General features: G+C 44.9%; 1 protein-coding gene across 1 annotated transcript; it reads left to right on the forward strand.

The window, feature by feature from the left end:
- The first annotated feature begins 5,078 nt into the window (after positions 1 to 5,078).
- KCNJ2 (potassium inwardly rectifying channel subfamily J member 2) lies at positions 5,079 to 13,249 on the forward strand. The gene is made up of 2 exons (XM_028713787.2): positions 5,079 to 5,237; positions 11,472 to 13,249. The coding sequence occupies exon 2, from the start codon at positions 11,687 to 11,689 to the stop codon at positions 12,962 to 12,964; it is 1,278 nt and encodes a 425-aa protein (XP_028569620.2). The 5' UTR covers positions 5,079 to 5,237; positions 11,472 to 11,686; the 3' UTR covers positions 12,965 to 13,249.
- The last annotated feature ends 221 nt before the right edge of the window (positions 13,250 to 13,470 follow it).

Genomic DNA, 13,470 nt, shown 5'->3' on the forward strand with positions numbered 1-13,470 from the left:
TTATTATTTATACCCCGCCCATCTGGCTGAGTTTCCCCAGCCACTCTGGACGGCTTCCAATTGAGTGTTAAAAACAATACAGCATTAAATATTAAAAACTTCCCTAAACAGGGCTGCCGTCAGATGTCTTTTAAAGATAAGACAGCTGCTTATTTCCTTCACATATGAAGGGAGGACATTCCACAGGGTGGGCGCCACTACTGAGAAGGCCCTCTGTCTGGTTCCCTGTAACCTCACTTCTCGCAATGAGGGAACCGCCAGAAGGCCCTCAGCGCTGGATCTCAGTGTCCGGGCTGAACGATCCAGGAAAAGGTATCAGGTACTTTGTGCCTCTCATTCTTCTCTGTCCACCCAGGTACACATCTATTTTCCTATCTGCATTGTGTCATGCTGCACTGGCATTTTCAGCTTTCCTTAACTGGGAACACAACCCCTCATCTGGGATCCCTTATCACGTGGCCAAGTGGAAGCGGGGTCCTGCTGTCAGTGGGATCATATTGTGAATTGCGGATTTCTCAAGGAGCAGAACAGACCCCTTTGCCAGGAAGCAGAGGTAATCTCAGGGTAAAATCAAGACCTATGTTCTAAGCATGGTGCGGGCTGTTGCCGCCTTGAAAACAAATACCATGGAATGCACTGAATGTGTGTTAAAAACCAGTTCTACCAAACTTTTAAATGTGCCCTTATCCTCAAGTGAACGAAAGCTTGGCCTCTGAAGCAGAGCGGTTAATCCGCCCCATTCAGAAGCCATGTCAGTCTCATAGTTTATTTGTGCTGCTCAGTGTTGTGTGGCGACACCAGCGACTGTCTGTAACATTGTTTGGCCTTCAACATTCTTCACCTGGGCAGGAGGTGTGGAACCACACATGATCTCATGCTTCTCTCAACATTCAGAGCGTGCTTATACCTTACCTACTTAGCTGAACATTTCATATTTGTGATCAATTCTGGCCCACAAAGCCTTCTGCCATGATAAAATGGTTCCATCTTTTAAGGGTGTGTATGTGAGAGAACATCTCTGCAGTCCAACTAGATCAGGGGTTAGCAAACATTTTCAGCAAACATGTCCACTGTCCCTCAAACCTTGTGGGGGGCTGGACTATATTTTGAAGGGGGGGGGAAATGAACGAATTCCTATGCCTCACAAATAACCCAGAGATGCATTTTAAATAAAAGCACACATTCTACTCATGTAAAAACACCAGGCAGGCCCCACAAATAACCCAGAGATGCATTTTAAATAAAAGGACACATTCTACTCATGTAAAAATATGCTGATTCCTGGACTGTCCGCGGGCCGGATTTAGAAGGTGATTGGGCCGGATCTGACCCCTGGGCCTTAGTTTACATACCCATGAGCTAGATAATACACACATTACCACGGGGTATGGAAGATGTCACCTACTACTGCAATACATTAAAAACAAGGCAACTGAGTTTCTAAAAGGGAGTATCCTTTGGTCCCCGTCCCCCCCGCCAGTGGTACCTACCTGAAATCTAACTATCCAAGATAAAAGTAACTTGAAGAGTGTTTAGGGCAAGTTTGTATATTACATTATCCACTGGAGTGACACTGGTTTCCTGAGAAATGTATTTCGTGACATATACCATTTCCTCCCTTGTGACTGCCTCCTTTTAAAAATATGATCGGTAATGCAATAGCTTCGTTTTCAGACTGAATGTCAGGCGTACAGACCTTTTGTGTTAGCATCTGTCAGAACTCTTCCACAACTGCAATCTCTCCTCATGCTCCCTTCAAATATAGATTACTTACTGCACCAAACCAGAAACAGCTGTCCATTTAATCAGGCAAACGAATGGGAATCACCAGGGGGTGCCTTCTAGACCTGATGCCATTGCCTTCTATTGAGAATGTCCACCAAATGTGATCAGCCAATACAACGAGCCCGTGGAAATATGACCCACCTTCACTGTCGGATTCTCTACACACAAATGTGTGGAATAAAAGATGCACTTACTGATGACCTACAAGACCTGAAAAATAAGTGTGGGGGGGGGGGGGAGGCTAGTGACCTGAATACAGTGGTACCTCAGGTTACAGATGCTTCAGGTTACAGATACTGCTAACCCAGAAATATTACCTCGGGTTAAGAACTTTGCTTCAGGATGAGAACAGAAATCGCATGGCGGCAGTGGGAGGCCCCACTAGCTAAAGTGGTGCTTCAGGTTAAGAACAGTTTCAGGTTAAGAACGGACCTCCAGAACGAATTAAGTTCTTAACCTGAGGTACCACTGTATATACTTCTGCTTTTGTTCACATCAGCATTTCAAAACCGAAGTACAGTGGAACCTCGTGTTATGTACTGTCCTCCTTGTGAACACTGCAGGTTACGAGCTCCACTAACCCGTAAGTAGATGTCCCTTGTTGCAAAATTTGCCCCGGGATGCGAGCGGAAGTCGCGTGCCAGCAGCACGGCAGCAGCAGGAGGCGCCATTAGTGGAAGTGTGCTTCATGTTACGAGTGGTTTCAGGTTACAAACGGACCTCCAGAACTGATTAAGTTCGTAACCGGAGGTACCACTGTATAGATTCCACCCAAAATGTATTCTTGATCTTCTACTGTGTGTACTGAACTTTAGCCTTTCTTTACCGAAGGCCTATTTCTTAAGTCTAAATAATACAGAACCATAGAGTTGGAAGGGACCCTAAGGACCATCTAGTCCAGGGGTGCCCAAACCTTTTTCAAAGAGGGCCAGATTTGATGAAGCGAACATGCGTGAGGGCCGACCAAAGTTGTTGACCTTTTTTCTTTTTTCACAATTTTACCCCAAAGTTGTTGAGCTTTGGGATAGAAGCTGCAACCTTGGTGTTATCAGCACTACCCCTCTAACCAACTCAGCTATCCAGGTCCTCACTGGACCCTAAAGGAAACAATAATGCACAGAATTAAAACAGCACCATGTCTGTTTATAGCAACAAAATGCACAGATGAGATAAACTGGCTATAGACACATTACATGAGAGGCACACATTGGCTTATGCACACAAAATAATTCTGTATGTTTCCAACTGCAAATTTCTCAGGAGGGGAGAAGAGAGAAATGAGTAGATATTTTCCCCATTTTCAGAAATACATACTGATAGAAACTCCATATTCAATTAAACATTTACTGATATGAGGACATGAGTTGGTGTGGAACTCTAAAATATCCTGCATAAGATGATTCCACCTCTAGTTTGAAGATGGACATAGGATGACGGAGGCTATAAGGAACAGAATTTGTGCCTTTCATGCTCAGTGTCTTACTACCTGATTGGAATAACTGTGGCCACAGATTTATTTATTTCTGGACAAATTAGCTGGTGACAGGGCCATTTCGGGTGGTGGGTGAGAGAGAAAATAAACTTTGATGCTTGAGATGAAGTCACTTTAATAACTTGATCGCACAGCTTGATTGTTTGAACGTGTTTTGTGATATTTTAGGGACAATAGTTACACAACCACGATTTTAACTGTTGCTAATTTGCTGCGTTTCGTTAACAGAGGCTCAGCTTTTCTTTGTTTCCATTCCTCCCAGGGCATTCGGCTTTTCACACACGTTCGTCAGCCGTTTTACTCCTCCACAAATACAAGACCCTCCTTGCTTTGTTAATGTCTCATTCACTCACACTCTGCCTACATCACTTTGCATTCAGCCTCTCCCCTGAGCTCCCTTCAATTCCCCCCACCAACACTCCCAATTATCTCTCTCTGCAACCCACACAGCATCCCCCACACCATCTTCTCCCAGTTTTTCGCTCCGGTTTCTCCATCACCCCCCCGCCCCCAGAATCCAACCTCAGGTGCAATTCTCTACCAGCCCCTCATAATTTCTCTTCGCCCCATAGATTTTGCCCCCAATCCCGGTTTTTAAAAGAGCGAGTGAGCAGTCCTCGATCTTACTCCCACAGGCACCCTTCCTCCCCAACCATCCCTTTTTTCCTGCGCTCCCCCCAGTTCACTTCCCAAGGGTTGCCACTTTTTCCTGCACCCTTTTAAGAGCACGAAATCCAGAAGGGTGCTATTCTCCCTATTCCTGCGATTGCTGGATTTCTGCTTAAACCTCTTGTCAGGGGGGAGGGAAAGAAGGAGTGGCAACCCTGAGCTTGCCTTTGATCCTTCACCCCCCCAACCCCTCACTAGACACACAGCTCTCTTCTCCAGACCACCTGCTTTAAAGTCTCTGTTCCTCTCCACGCCAACCTGCTCTGCCTCATATTTTGGTGCCAATCCACCTGCAAAAATCCCTCACGTCCAAGCTTGTAAAAAGGCAAGCAAGACCCATCACCACCATCGCCCGTGCGCTGCTCTTTAGGGTGAGCAAGTCTCTCGCTTCCTGGCTCCTCCAGACGTCCCCCCCTTTAAAGTGATTAAAGACTCTTCCTTCCTTTCTTACTTTTCTTTTCTTTCTTTTCTCTCTCTCTCTCTCTCTCTCTCTCTCTCTTTCTTTCCCTCCCCTCTCTCTCGGGCACCGCGCCCTCCTCCCGACCCTGCCGCACTTCCTCAGCGAGGAGAACCACCTAACTGGAGTCAGACGGGCTCCCCAAAGGTCCTTTAGTCCAACCCCCTGCGATGCAGCAATCTCCACTGAAGCATCCACGGCAGAAGTCCCCTCTCGGCCTCTCCCACGTCCCGCCACGCGTCCATCCACCGCCACCGGCCGCTCCACGGCTCCTCCCGCAGGGCCAGAAATACTCCGAGGGCGCAGCGGGACAATCCCTCTCCCTACCAGCCAGCTACCCCTTTCCCACCCGCCCCGTAGTAAGCAAACCGGGGCTGGAACGCGCACTTCCCCCAGGGTCGGTCCTCCTGCAACCCCTTTCCCACCCACCCGCGTTTCAATTCCCTCCGAGCCGCAGCAGGGCTCCGGAGCTGCTGGACGAGGAGCTGGGCGCAAGCGGATGGCAGTCCCGGGGAGCAGCTCCGTCGCCTCCGCTCCCCTCTCTCCTACTGCCTGAGCGGAGCCGCGGCCCCGGAGCCCCAGGCGCTCCCGGCCCCGCCCCCCGGCGCTCATTGGTCCGAGGAGGCCCCCGTGGGCGGAGACTGGCGAGCCGGTATTAAAAATCACATGGGCAGCGCTCAAAAGAGAGGCAGTAGCTTATTCCGTTGTATCACTTGCCAGCGGCAGGCTGAGGCTAGGGAGAGCTTGGGGATGGTTTTCCGTTTTTTGCTCACCTCTGGATCTAACACCCTTTTTAACAATATAATTTTTGCCTAGCTTAAAATCCACCGACAGGTAAGGAAGCCTTTCTCTTTCTCTCTCTTTTTTGACCTTCGGGAAGCGGGGTGGCTTGGAACCTCTCAGTCGAGAGGAATATTGCGAACTGTTGCTCTTTTGAGTCAGAATGTAACCCTATAGCCCCCACAGATCGATAGGCTTGAGGGTCTTGAAAGAAAGAAGTAAGAAATGGTTTGTTGCTTGCTTGCAGCAGGGAGATTTCCCCGGAGGTCCACAAATGGAAACATTTTATAAACTTGCTTTCAGGTACCAGATTCAGTAGCTGCTAAAATTGTTGCAGGTAGATTTGTCCGCAATTGCTGTCGGTTCTTCTGTGCTCTTAACTTTCACTGCATCTAATTGCCTTTGCAATGGACTGTTTTGGATGGAGTTTAGCAGAAAAAAAATGCTGCCAGCTCTGCTGAGCTCTGGATTATTTTTGCTATTTCCTTTTTTTGCTTCTGGTTTGCAACTATGCTGTGACTCAGGAATAGGTCACAGCATCAAGACCTCTTAGGTCCTCCTGAAGCTCTGAAACATATTTCAAAACAGCCTAAAATACCACATGTCGACCTTTTCCCAAGGTGCTCCGAAGCAACTTGTGGATTGTTTGTACCCCACCCCTCTTATTTTATTTTAATTTTTTTAAATCTTGGTATTATTCCATGCCAAAAGCATCGAAAGAAAAGATCAGCATGTCTTACGTTTGGGGAGAGATTGCATCACTTTAGCTTGATTCATCAGGGTTCCCCCCTCCCCGGGCAAAATATAAGAAATAAATAAAGAACAAATCATTTTGGCTCTGCTGTAGCCTGTTACAGACGTTGCCATCTGAAAATAGTTTGTGCTGTAGCAGGAATGTTTAGAGCTTGAAGCAGCTTCTGCAGCTGAAAAAACTATTGTGAGGAAAACCTTTTCCTTATCACTCTTCTCCCCCCTCCCAATACTTCCGCTTCCCAGATTCTTTCGTTCTCTCACTGTGCAAAATTTCTATATTCTGCCCCTTACCTTTTTTCTGCATTCCTTTCTTTTTCCATCTTAAGCAGCTTGCCAACGACACCCCCCCCCCCTTGGTGATGACTCTGGCCATTTGTTGTTAGTTTGTCATCATCTAGAAATATCTTGCCATCTTCTCCAAACAAGCAGGATCTGGGATCAAAAGGCTCTCAGCCTTCCCCCTTTCCCCTCACACACTTCCTTCTACAAACTTTCTTCTTGTTGTTGGCATTGTTGTTTAAAACCACCCTCATTGTTTTGGTCCTCTGTCTCAGTGAGGTATTGGAGGGGCAGTCCTGTGCATTGTGGTGCCTTAACAATAAAAAATGTAAAAATTAAGCTGAGAATATATTAATAGACTGCCAGTAAGGGGAAGGCAGAATAGACTCCTGAACCACTTGAAGAGGAGGGCATTGCTCTGATTATTGATTTGAGCTCTAGCTCACAGCCATTCTGTTTACTCAGGGCACAGGAAGGTAGTAGTTAGGTTCACTTAGCAACATGTGCCTTGAACAGCCTCAGCAGAGGTGTGCAGCGACAACTGGGGAATAACTGCTGCTTGCTCATTAACTATTTCTCTCCCCCTGTTCGCTCAACCCTGAGCAGCCTGAGAGTGCTGATTTTTCTTTTTCTTTTTAAGAATGCTTCTCACCTATTTCATCATTGCAATTTTCAAACAAGCGTGAATGTGTTTAAATTCAGAAGGCTGCTTGTGCTCCAAAGCTTCCTCCCAGACACAGTTTGCTCAGATTCAGAGCCCATTATTTCGGGTGGAAGTAGGGGGGAAATCCCCCGACTCTCTCCATCTGTCAACACATACATGCAGAACACATCTACAGAGGCAGTGGAGAGTAAATGTAATGCATTGAACTTATTTATGGGGTATGTTCAGGTTGCATGAGGCTAGCTCAATACGGTGGTGCCTCGGGTTACAGATGCTTCAGGTTACGGAATGCTTCAGGTTACAGACTCCGCTAATCCAGAAACAGTGCCTCGGGTTAAGAACTTTGCTCAGGATGAGAACAGAAATCGCACAGCGGTGGCAGTGGGAGGCCCTCTTAGCTAAAGTGGTACCTCAGGTTAAGAACAGTTTCAGGTTAAGAACAAATTAAGTTATTAACCCGAGTTACTACTGTATACAGCAGTGGTTTAATAACCTTAGCAGTGGCATTGGACTTGAAGCTTCATTCTGAAAGATTCTGATCCCAATTCTATTTAGGGTTTTGGAGGAGCCAGCTCTGGAGCTCTCTAGCATGTGGGTTCACAGTCAGCTTACTTCCCTCCCCCCTCTTTTCTTCAAGTAGAGTGTGGGAAGACTGCTGGTAGGCAAGAGAAGTAGCAACAGCTTGGAAGGGGAGAAAAGCCTGCAGACTTTTACCCACCTCTCAGTACTGTGAACTTGTTGTATAGGAATAGAGCAGGTGTTGGTAACATGGGTTTGGTAAATTGTGGCTAGGAGAAGAAAGTGCACCATCAGAAATGATGTTGGGCATTCTCTTCGGACAGTGAGTGGTGTCTTCATTTCCGAAGGAAGGTGTGTGTGTGTGTGTGCGTGTGTTGGACAGCTGAAAGGGAGGGAGAGTTCAGAATTTTCTGAGACTTTGCCACTACCCTATTAATGCTGGGGCTATATGCTCATAAAGCATTCCACAGGGCCTGATCCTTGTCCTGTCCAAATTCTACATCTGTGCTGTAGGTCTGCTGCTGCTGTATCAGTTCTGTTGTCTCTGTGGTTCCCACAAAATTCATGTGTGCGTTAGATGCTTGCACTGTTTTTCTAAACATCCCCAGAACCTGATTCTGCTTGGATAAATAGCAGGAATTTTGCCATTCACTTTGTGGACATGAGATTTCTGCAACTACTAATGTGCCATTGTCAACCTTGTCTGGTGATTCATTGTGAAGGTTAACCTGTCCCTCTGCCTGCTCCCTGTTTGTATCCTAGTTACAGTGGGAGCAGAAGTGGGCAATTTGTGTTGTTAAAAGAGAGGGTGGTTATCCTATAAAGGCTGTAATAAGTGTTGTGTGTGGTATGCCAAAGTTTTGTTGCATGATGAACTTCTAGTCTATAAACACTTGAAAGAGTTATAACCCCAGGCTCTTTGTTTAAGAATTATTTTAGCCAACCTGCACATAAAGGGTTTGCTTCCAGAGGCAGAGTGCCCGTAGTGGTGAAACTCTATTAGCTAATAATACCATGCAAATGTACAACATATGGAACAATTACTATTGCTGGTAGTGGAAATCTGCCAGTAATAGGTACTTGGTGTTATTTCTAGGGTTCTAATTTGAGCAGGCATTTCATAGGAAGCTGGTATTACGTTGGAGTGATGCTTGGAATTTGATCAAATGGCCAAAGGTCAAGGTAGTTTTCCAAAGTCTCATGTAGACCTTCTTTCAGTCTCTCTCTCTCTCTCCCCTCCCTTAAACTGGCTTGTTTTCCTCCTTTAAATCTGAGAAAAAGATCAGCCCAAACAGCATGCCTACAAATGTAATTTGAACATGGGCATGCAGCATGATGATAATAATAATAATAATAATAATAATAATAATAATAATAATAGGATGTGGTTTCTGACATGGAATAATCTGCAGACCAATAAAGCTATCTTTCAGTTAACTGTTTTTGTTTGTGTATAAACAGAAAGCTGATTCTTTCTTAAACTGATAGTCTAGACTACGTTTATACATCAACAGTAAAATAGTGCAAATTGAACACTGAAAGTAGTTTTGCCTAAGGGGTTAGATATTGGCTGAGCTATTGTTTAACTAAAAAACAAAACATTAGTTGCTGGAAAAATTGAACTTTTGCCTTGCAAACGAATGATCAGACAGGTATAAATTAACTAGAAAACTAGTGCACATTTGAATAACCCTTGATTGTTGAAAGCTGCCAAAATACGTAGCATAATAATAAGTTTGACTAATTTCAAGAAGATGTCACCCATTACATACTGCATTCAGCACCCAGGGACAGACCTATCCTACATCTAGCCTAGACTTTCCATCTGTAATTATTATCGGAAGATCTGCTTTCTGTTATCTGGGAAAGTACCTAACATATAAGGTTACCTTATGCAGCTGTGACCTGGAGAATTAGACAAAAGTTTATATAGCATCATCTGGAGCCATGCTTTGAGAGGCACTTGACCTATGAAAAATCTTCTATATTTGAATTGCTATTCTAGACTTTTAAGTGTTATTTGATGTTTGTCTGAGTTTGAAATTTTGCTGTGGGATGACCTGTGGTTTTGACCCACTGAGGATGTGCATCAAATTTCGTATGATGCAAAGCAAGTGCTCCTCTTCATTTTAAGAGTAAAATGTCAGCAAGACTACTGTTGTGTCACCTGCTGCATCTTAAATTGATCTTACGAGGAGTCGCAAAAAGAAATGGAAACATCTCTACAGTTATAGTCCTAACCATTAGGGAGTAAGTCTGCAATCCTAGACCTACTTACCTGATCCCCTTTTAATATGTTTTACTTCTGAGTAAACATGGTTAGGATTGTGAATCCAGTGGCCCATACTTCTGACTGAATATGCTTGAGGTGGTTAAGACTTCATGGCTGCAGTCTTATGCACACGTGCCTTACAGCAAGCCTCTTTTCAAATAAACAAGCAGCATTCTGGGTTAGATTTTTTAAAAACAAACCCCAGCAGCAAACAAACACATAGGGACAGGAGCCAGTCCTGACTATATGGCAGCTCCTTCACATAGCAAATTCACGAAGTTCCAACCACACTGTTCAGGCAGTTGAGCTGCAGAAATTTAGATGGCAGCAAAATGGATGGATGCAACAAAAGAGATCTAGACAAGGAAGCAGGCTTTGAAATGCATAGGCAGATTAGCATCCGATTGGCTGCGTGGGATAAGAACATGCATCATCATAGACATGACTAGTTGGGAATGAGTAGAGCAGGATCAGGGCCATTGTTTCACTACTATATTAAATGCCCTTGGAAATTGCATGCATGTTGAATGTTGGTCTGTATATTTTGGTTCAGCCATATTTTGTTTTAGGTCCCAACCTGTGCTTGCTTAATTTATTAGTTAAAACAAAACAAAACAAAACAAAACAAAACAAAACAAAACAAAACAAAACAAAACACAAGCACCATACTGATCCCCCGCAATAAAGGTGAACCTGGATCTCACTCACAGTTCCATGAGGTTTGTTTCTGTATATTTGCTCTACTACTATCTTGCAATGATCACTATGTCATTGTCTAGCATCAAGCTGCTTTAGATTCACTAGCAACATATGGCTTTGCGGACTGAATTCTGGAAAAAAATGAAAACAAAATTCAGTGCTTAGTTTCCAATCAACTTTCATTTAATAAGAGGAGGGATGTCAAATACTGCAAAAGGGTAAACTTGGATTGGATTCAAATGCATTATAGAAATATCGAGTTGGAAGAGACCTCAAGGGTCAGATAGGCCCTGCAATGCACACAGTTCCCCATCCAATATTGAAACCATACCGGACCCTGCTTAGCTTTGCAAATGTGCTAGCAGTTTTATTGCTGCACCACTATCTTATGTTAAAACTGGTATAAATCACATCAATGATTCTCAGATCTAGGAATCTCAAAATGGATGGCTTAAAACTAATCAACAAGATACCAGGCTATTGGCAATTCAGACTGGTGGCAGTGTAATACTAGAGTTTAAAGTGAGTCCCCTTTATACCCTTAAGAAAGGTTTTATGCAGCCAGAGACCAGAATTGGACAAGTGAGCCCCAATAGCAAAATGCTGGACAGTTTAAGGAGTGTTACTTTGTTTCCTTATTTTTGTAGAGTAACTAAATGAGACACTCCCTGACCCTGGCAAAAATGTGTTTCTGCTCATTGCATACTGTGTTAGATTAAATTCATTATACCATCTTTGGCTGAAGTTGTCATCCTATATCGGCCGAATCTACTGGGATCGCCCAGGCGGTAGAGCATGAGTCTCATAATCTCACGTTGGGCAAAACATTCCTTCGCTGCAGGGGGTTGGACTAGATGACCCTCATGGTAGCTTCCTATGCTATGATTCTGCATATAAAAACTCGAGCTATTAGGTGATGCTTTCTTTTAAGATTAGCTGTGTGATTTCCTGTGGCTATGCTGAGTTGCCACTGAACAAGATGATGTCCTCTGGAACGAACGAAGCTGGGAGCGGGATCCGTACAAGATCACGTGGGGGCAGAAAAATAGAAATGCGATCCCAACAGTTGCTGACACAACTTTCTCTCTCTCTTTTATGACAGGCCATGTCTCCTTGTGGCAGATGATTGGCTGCTAAGTTGGCCGCGACGATCGGAAGGCTCCTTGGCGCAGTCAAGATCTGACAGAGGCCCCGGCTTCTCTCTCTTTTTCCTCTGAGTGTGTTCCCCGAGAGCATTCAAAACTGTTTCTCCAAAGGGTTCTGCAGAAACTCAGACTGTTTTCTAAAGCAGAAGCACCTCAGTCCACAGCGGAAGCGATGGGCAGCGTGCGAACCAACCGCTACAGCATAGTTTCCTCGGAAGAGGACGGCATGAAGCTGGCCACCATGGCTGTTGCCAATGGCTTTGGGAATGGCAAGAGCAAGGTACACACCAGGCAGCAGTGCAGGAGCCGGTTCGTCAAGAAAGATGGCCACTGCAACGTTCAGTTCATAAACGTGGGAGAGAAAGGACAGCGGTACCTAGCAGACATCTTTACCACCTGCGTAGACATCCGCTGGAGGTGGATGTTGCTCATCTTCTGCCTGGCTTTCATCCTCTCCTGGCTGTTTTTTGGTTGTGTGTTTTGGTTGATTGCCTTATTGCACGGGGACCTCGATAAAAAGGAAGGACTCTGTGTCTCTGAAGTTCGCAGCTTCACTGCGGCCTTCCTTTTCTCCATTGAAACGCAGACGACGATTGGCTACGGCTTTAGGTGCGTCACGGACGAGTGTCCCATTGCAGTCTTTATGGTGGTTTTCCAATCGATAGTCGGCTGCATCATTGATGCCTTCATCATTGGTGCTGTGATGGCTAAGATGGCCAAGCCGAAGAAGAGGAACGAAACTCTCATCTTCAGCGACAATGCGGTGATAGCTATGAGGGATGGAAAGCTGTGCTTGATGTGGCGGGTTGGGAATCTACGCAAAAGCCACTTGGTGGAAGCTCACGTGAGAGCCCAGCTCCTCAAATCCCGAATCACCACTGAAGGAGAATACATCCCGCTAGACCAAATTGACATCAACGTCGGGTTTGACAGCGGGATAGACCGTATATTTTTGGTGTCGCCTATTACAATTGTCCACGAAATAGATGAAGAGAGCCCACTGTATGACTTAAGTAAGCAAGATCTGGACAACACAGACTTTGAAATTGTAGTAATATTAGAAGGCATGGTGGAAGCTACTGCCATGACTACCCAGTGCCGTAGCTCCTATCTGGCAAACGAAATCCTCTGGGGCCACCGTTATGAGCCTGTACTGTTCGAAGAGAAGAACTACTACAAAGTGGATTATTCTAGGTTCCACAAAACGTACGAAGTGCCGAACACACCCCTCTGTAGTGCCAGAGACTTAGCGGAAAAGAAATATATCCTCTCTAATGCAAACTCATTTTGCTACGAGAACGAAGTAGCCCTCACGGGCAAAGAGGAAGAAGATAGTGACAATGGAGTGCCCGAGAGCACGAGTACAGACACACAGCCAGAGATGGAGCCCCACAGCCAAGCTGGTGTCCCCCTAGAGCCTAGGCCTTTAAGGCGGGAATCTGAAATATGACTGATGGAAATGTTTTCCGCTCTGGTTAAAATATATCTGTCAATAACGGGCAGGCTACATGCAGGAGTGGCCGCAAACAGTTTTTCAGATGACGGTACTGTCAAACAGAGATAGGCATGCAGGCCAAAAAGTCCTGCTAGGCTGGTTTTCAAAACGCTGTCTTCATGGGAGGTACAGCAAAAGCGTGAATTGGAACATGAAGCACTATGTCTGTGCTTGACTAGAAAGCACATATATGTTGTAGAATAAATTATGTATATATATTTTTTACAAAACTTGAACTTGCAGGCAAGCTTTGGTTGAGTGGTATTGTTTGTCGTCTATTTTTCTCTCTCTGTCTCCCAAAATGCTTCTCTCTTGGGAACAAGAATGTTTTTAATGGCATAACAAAGGCAAGAGACGGCCTTACTATTTTTTTAATGTTGCTGCTAACTACATGAACACAAATTGTAATTATTTTTTGTCGCAGTGTAGTATTTGTTTTTTTCTCTTTTATATATCCTTTT

Source organism: Podarcis muralis, chromosome 2, assembly GCF_964188315.1.
Source record: "Podarcis muralis chromosome 2, rPodMur119.hap1.1, whole genome shotgun sequence".
Classification (NCBI taxonomy): domain Eukaryota; kingdom Metazoa; phylum Chordata; class Lepidosauria; order Squamata; family Lacertidae; genus Podarcis; species Podarcis muralis.

Excerpts from the sequence above, each read along its gene's own strand:
- KCNJ2 (XM_028713787.2), top strand. The coding sequence starts at position 11,687 with ATGGGCAGCGTGCGAACCAACCGCTACAGCATAGTTTCCTCGGAAGAG.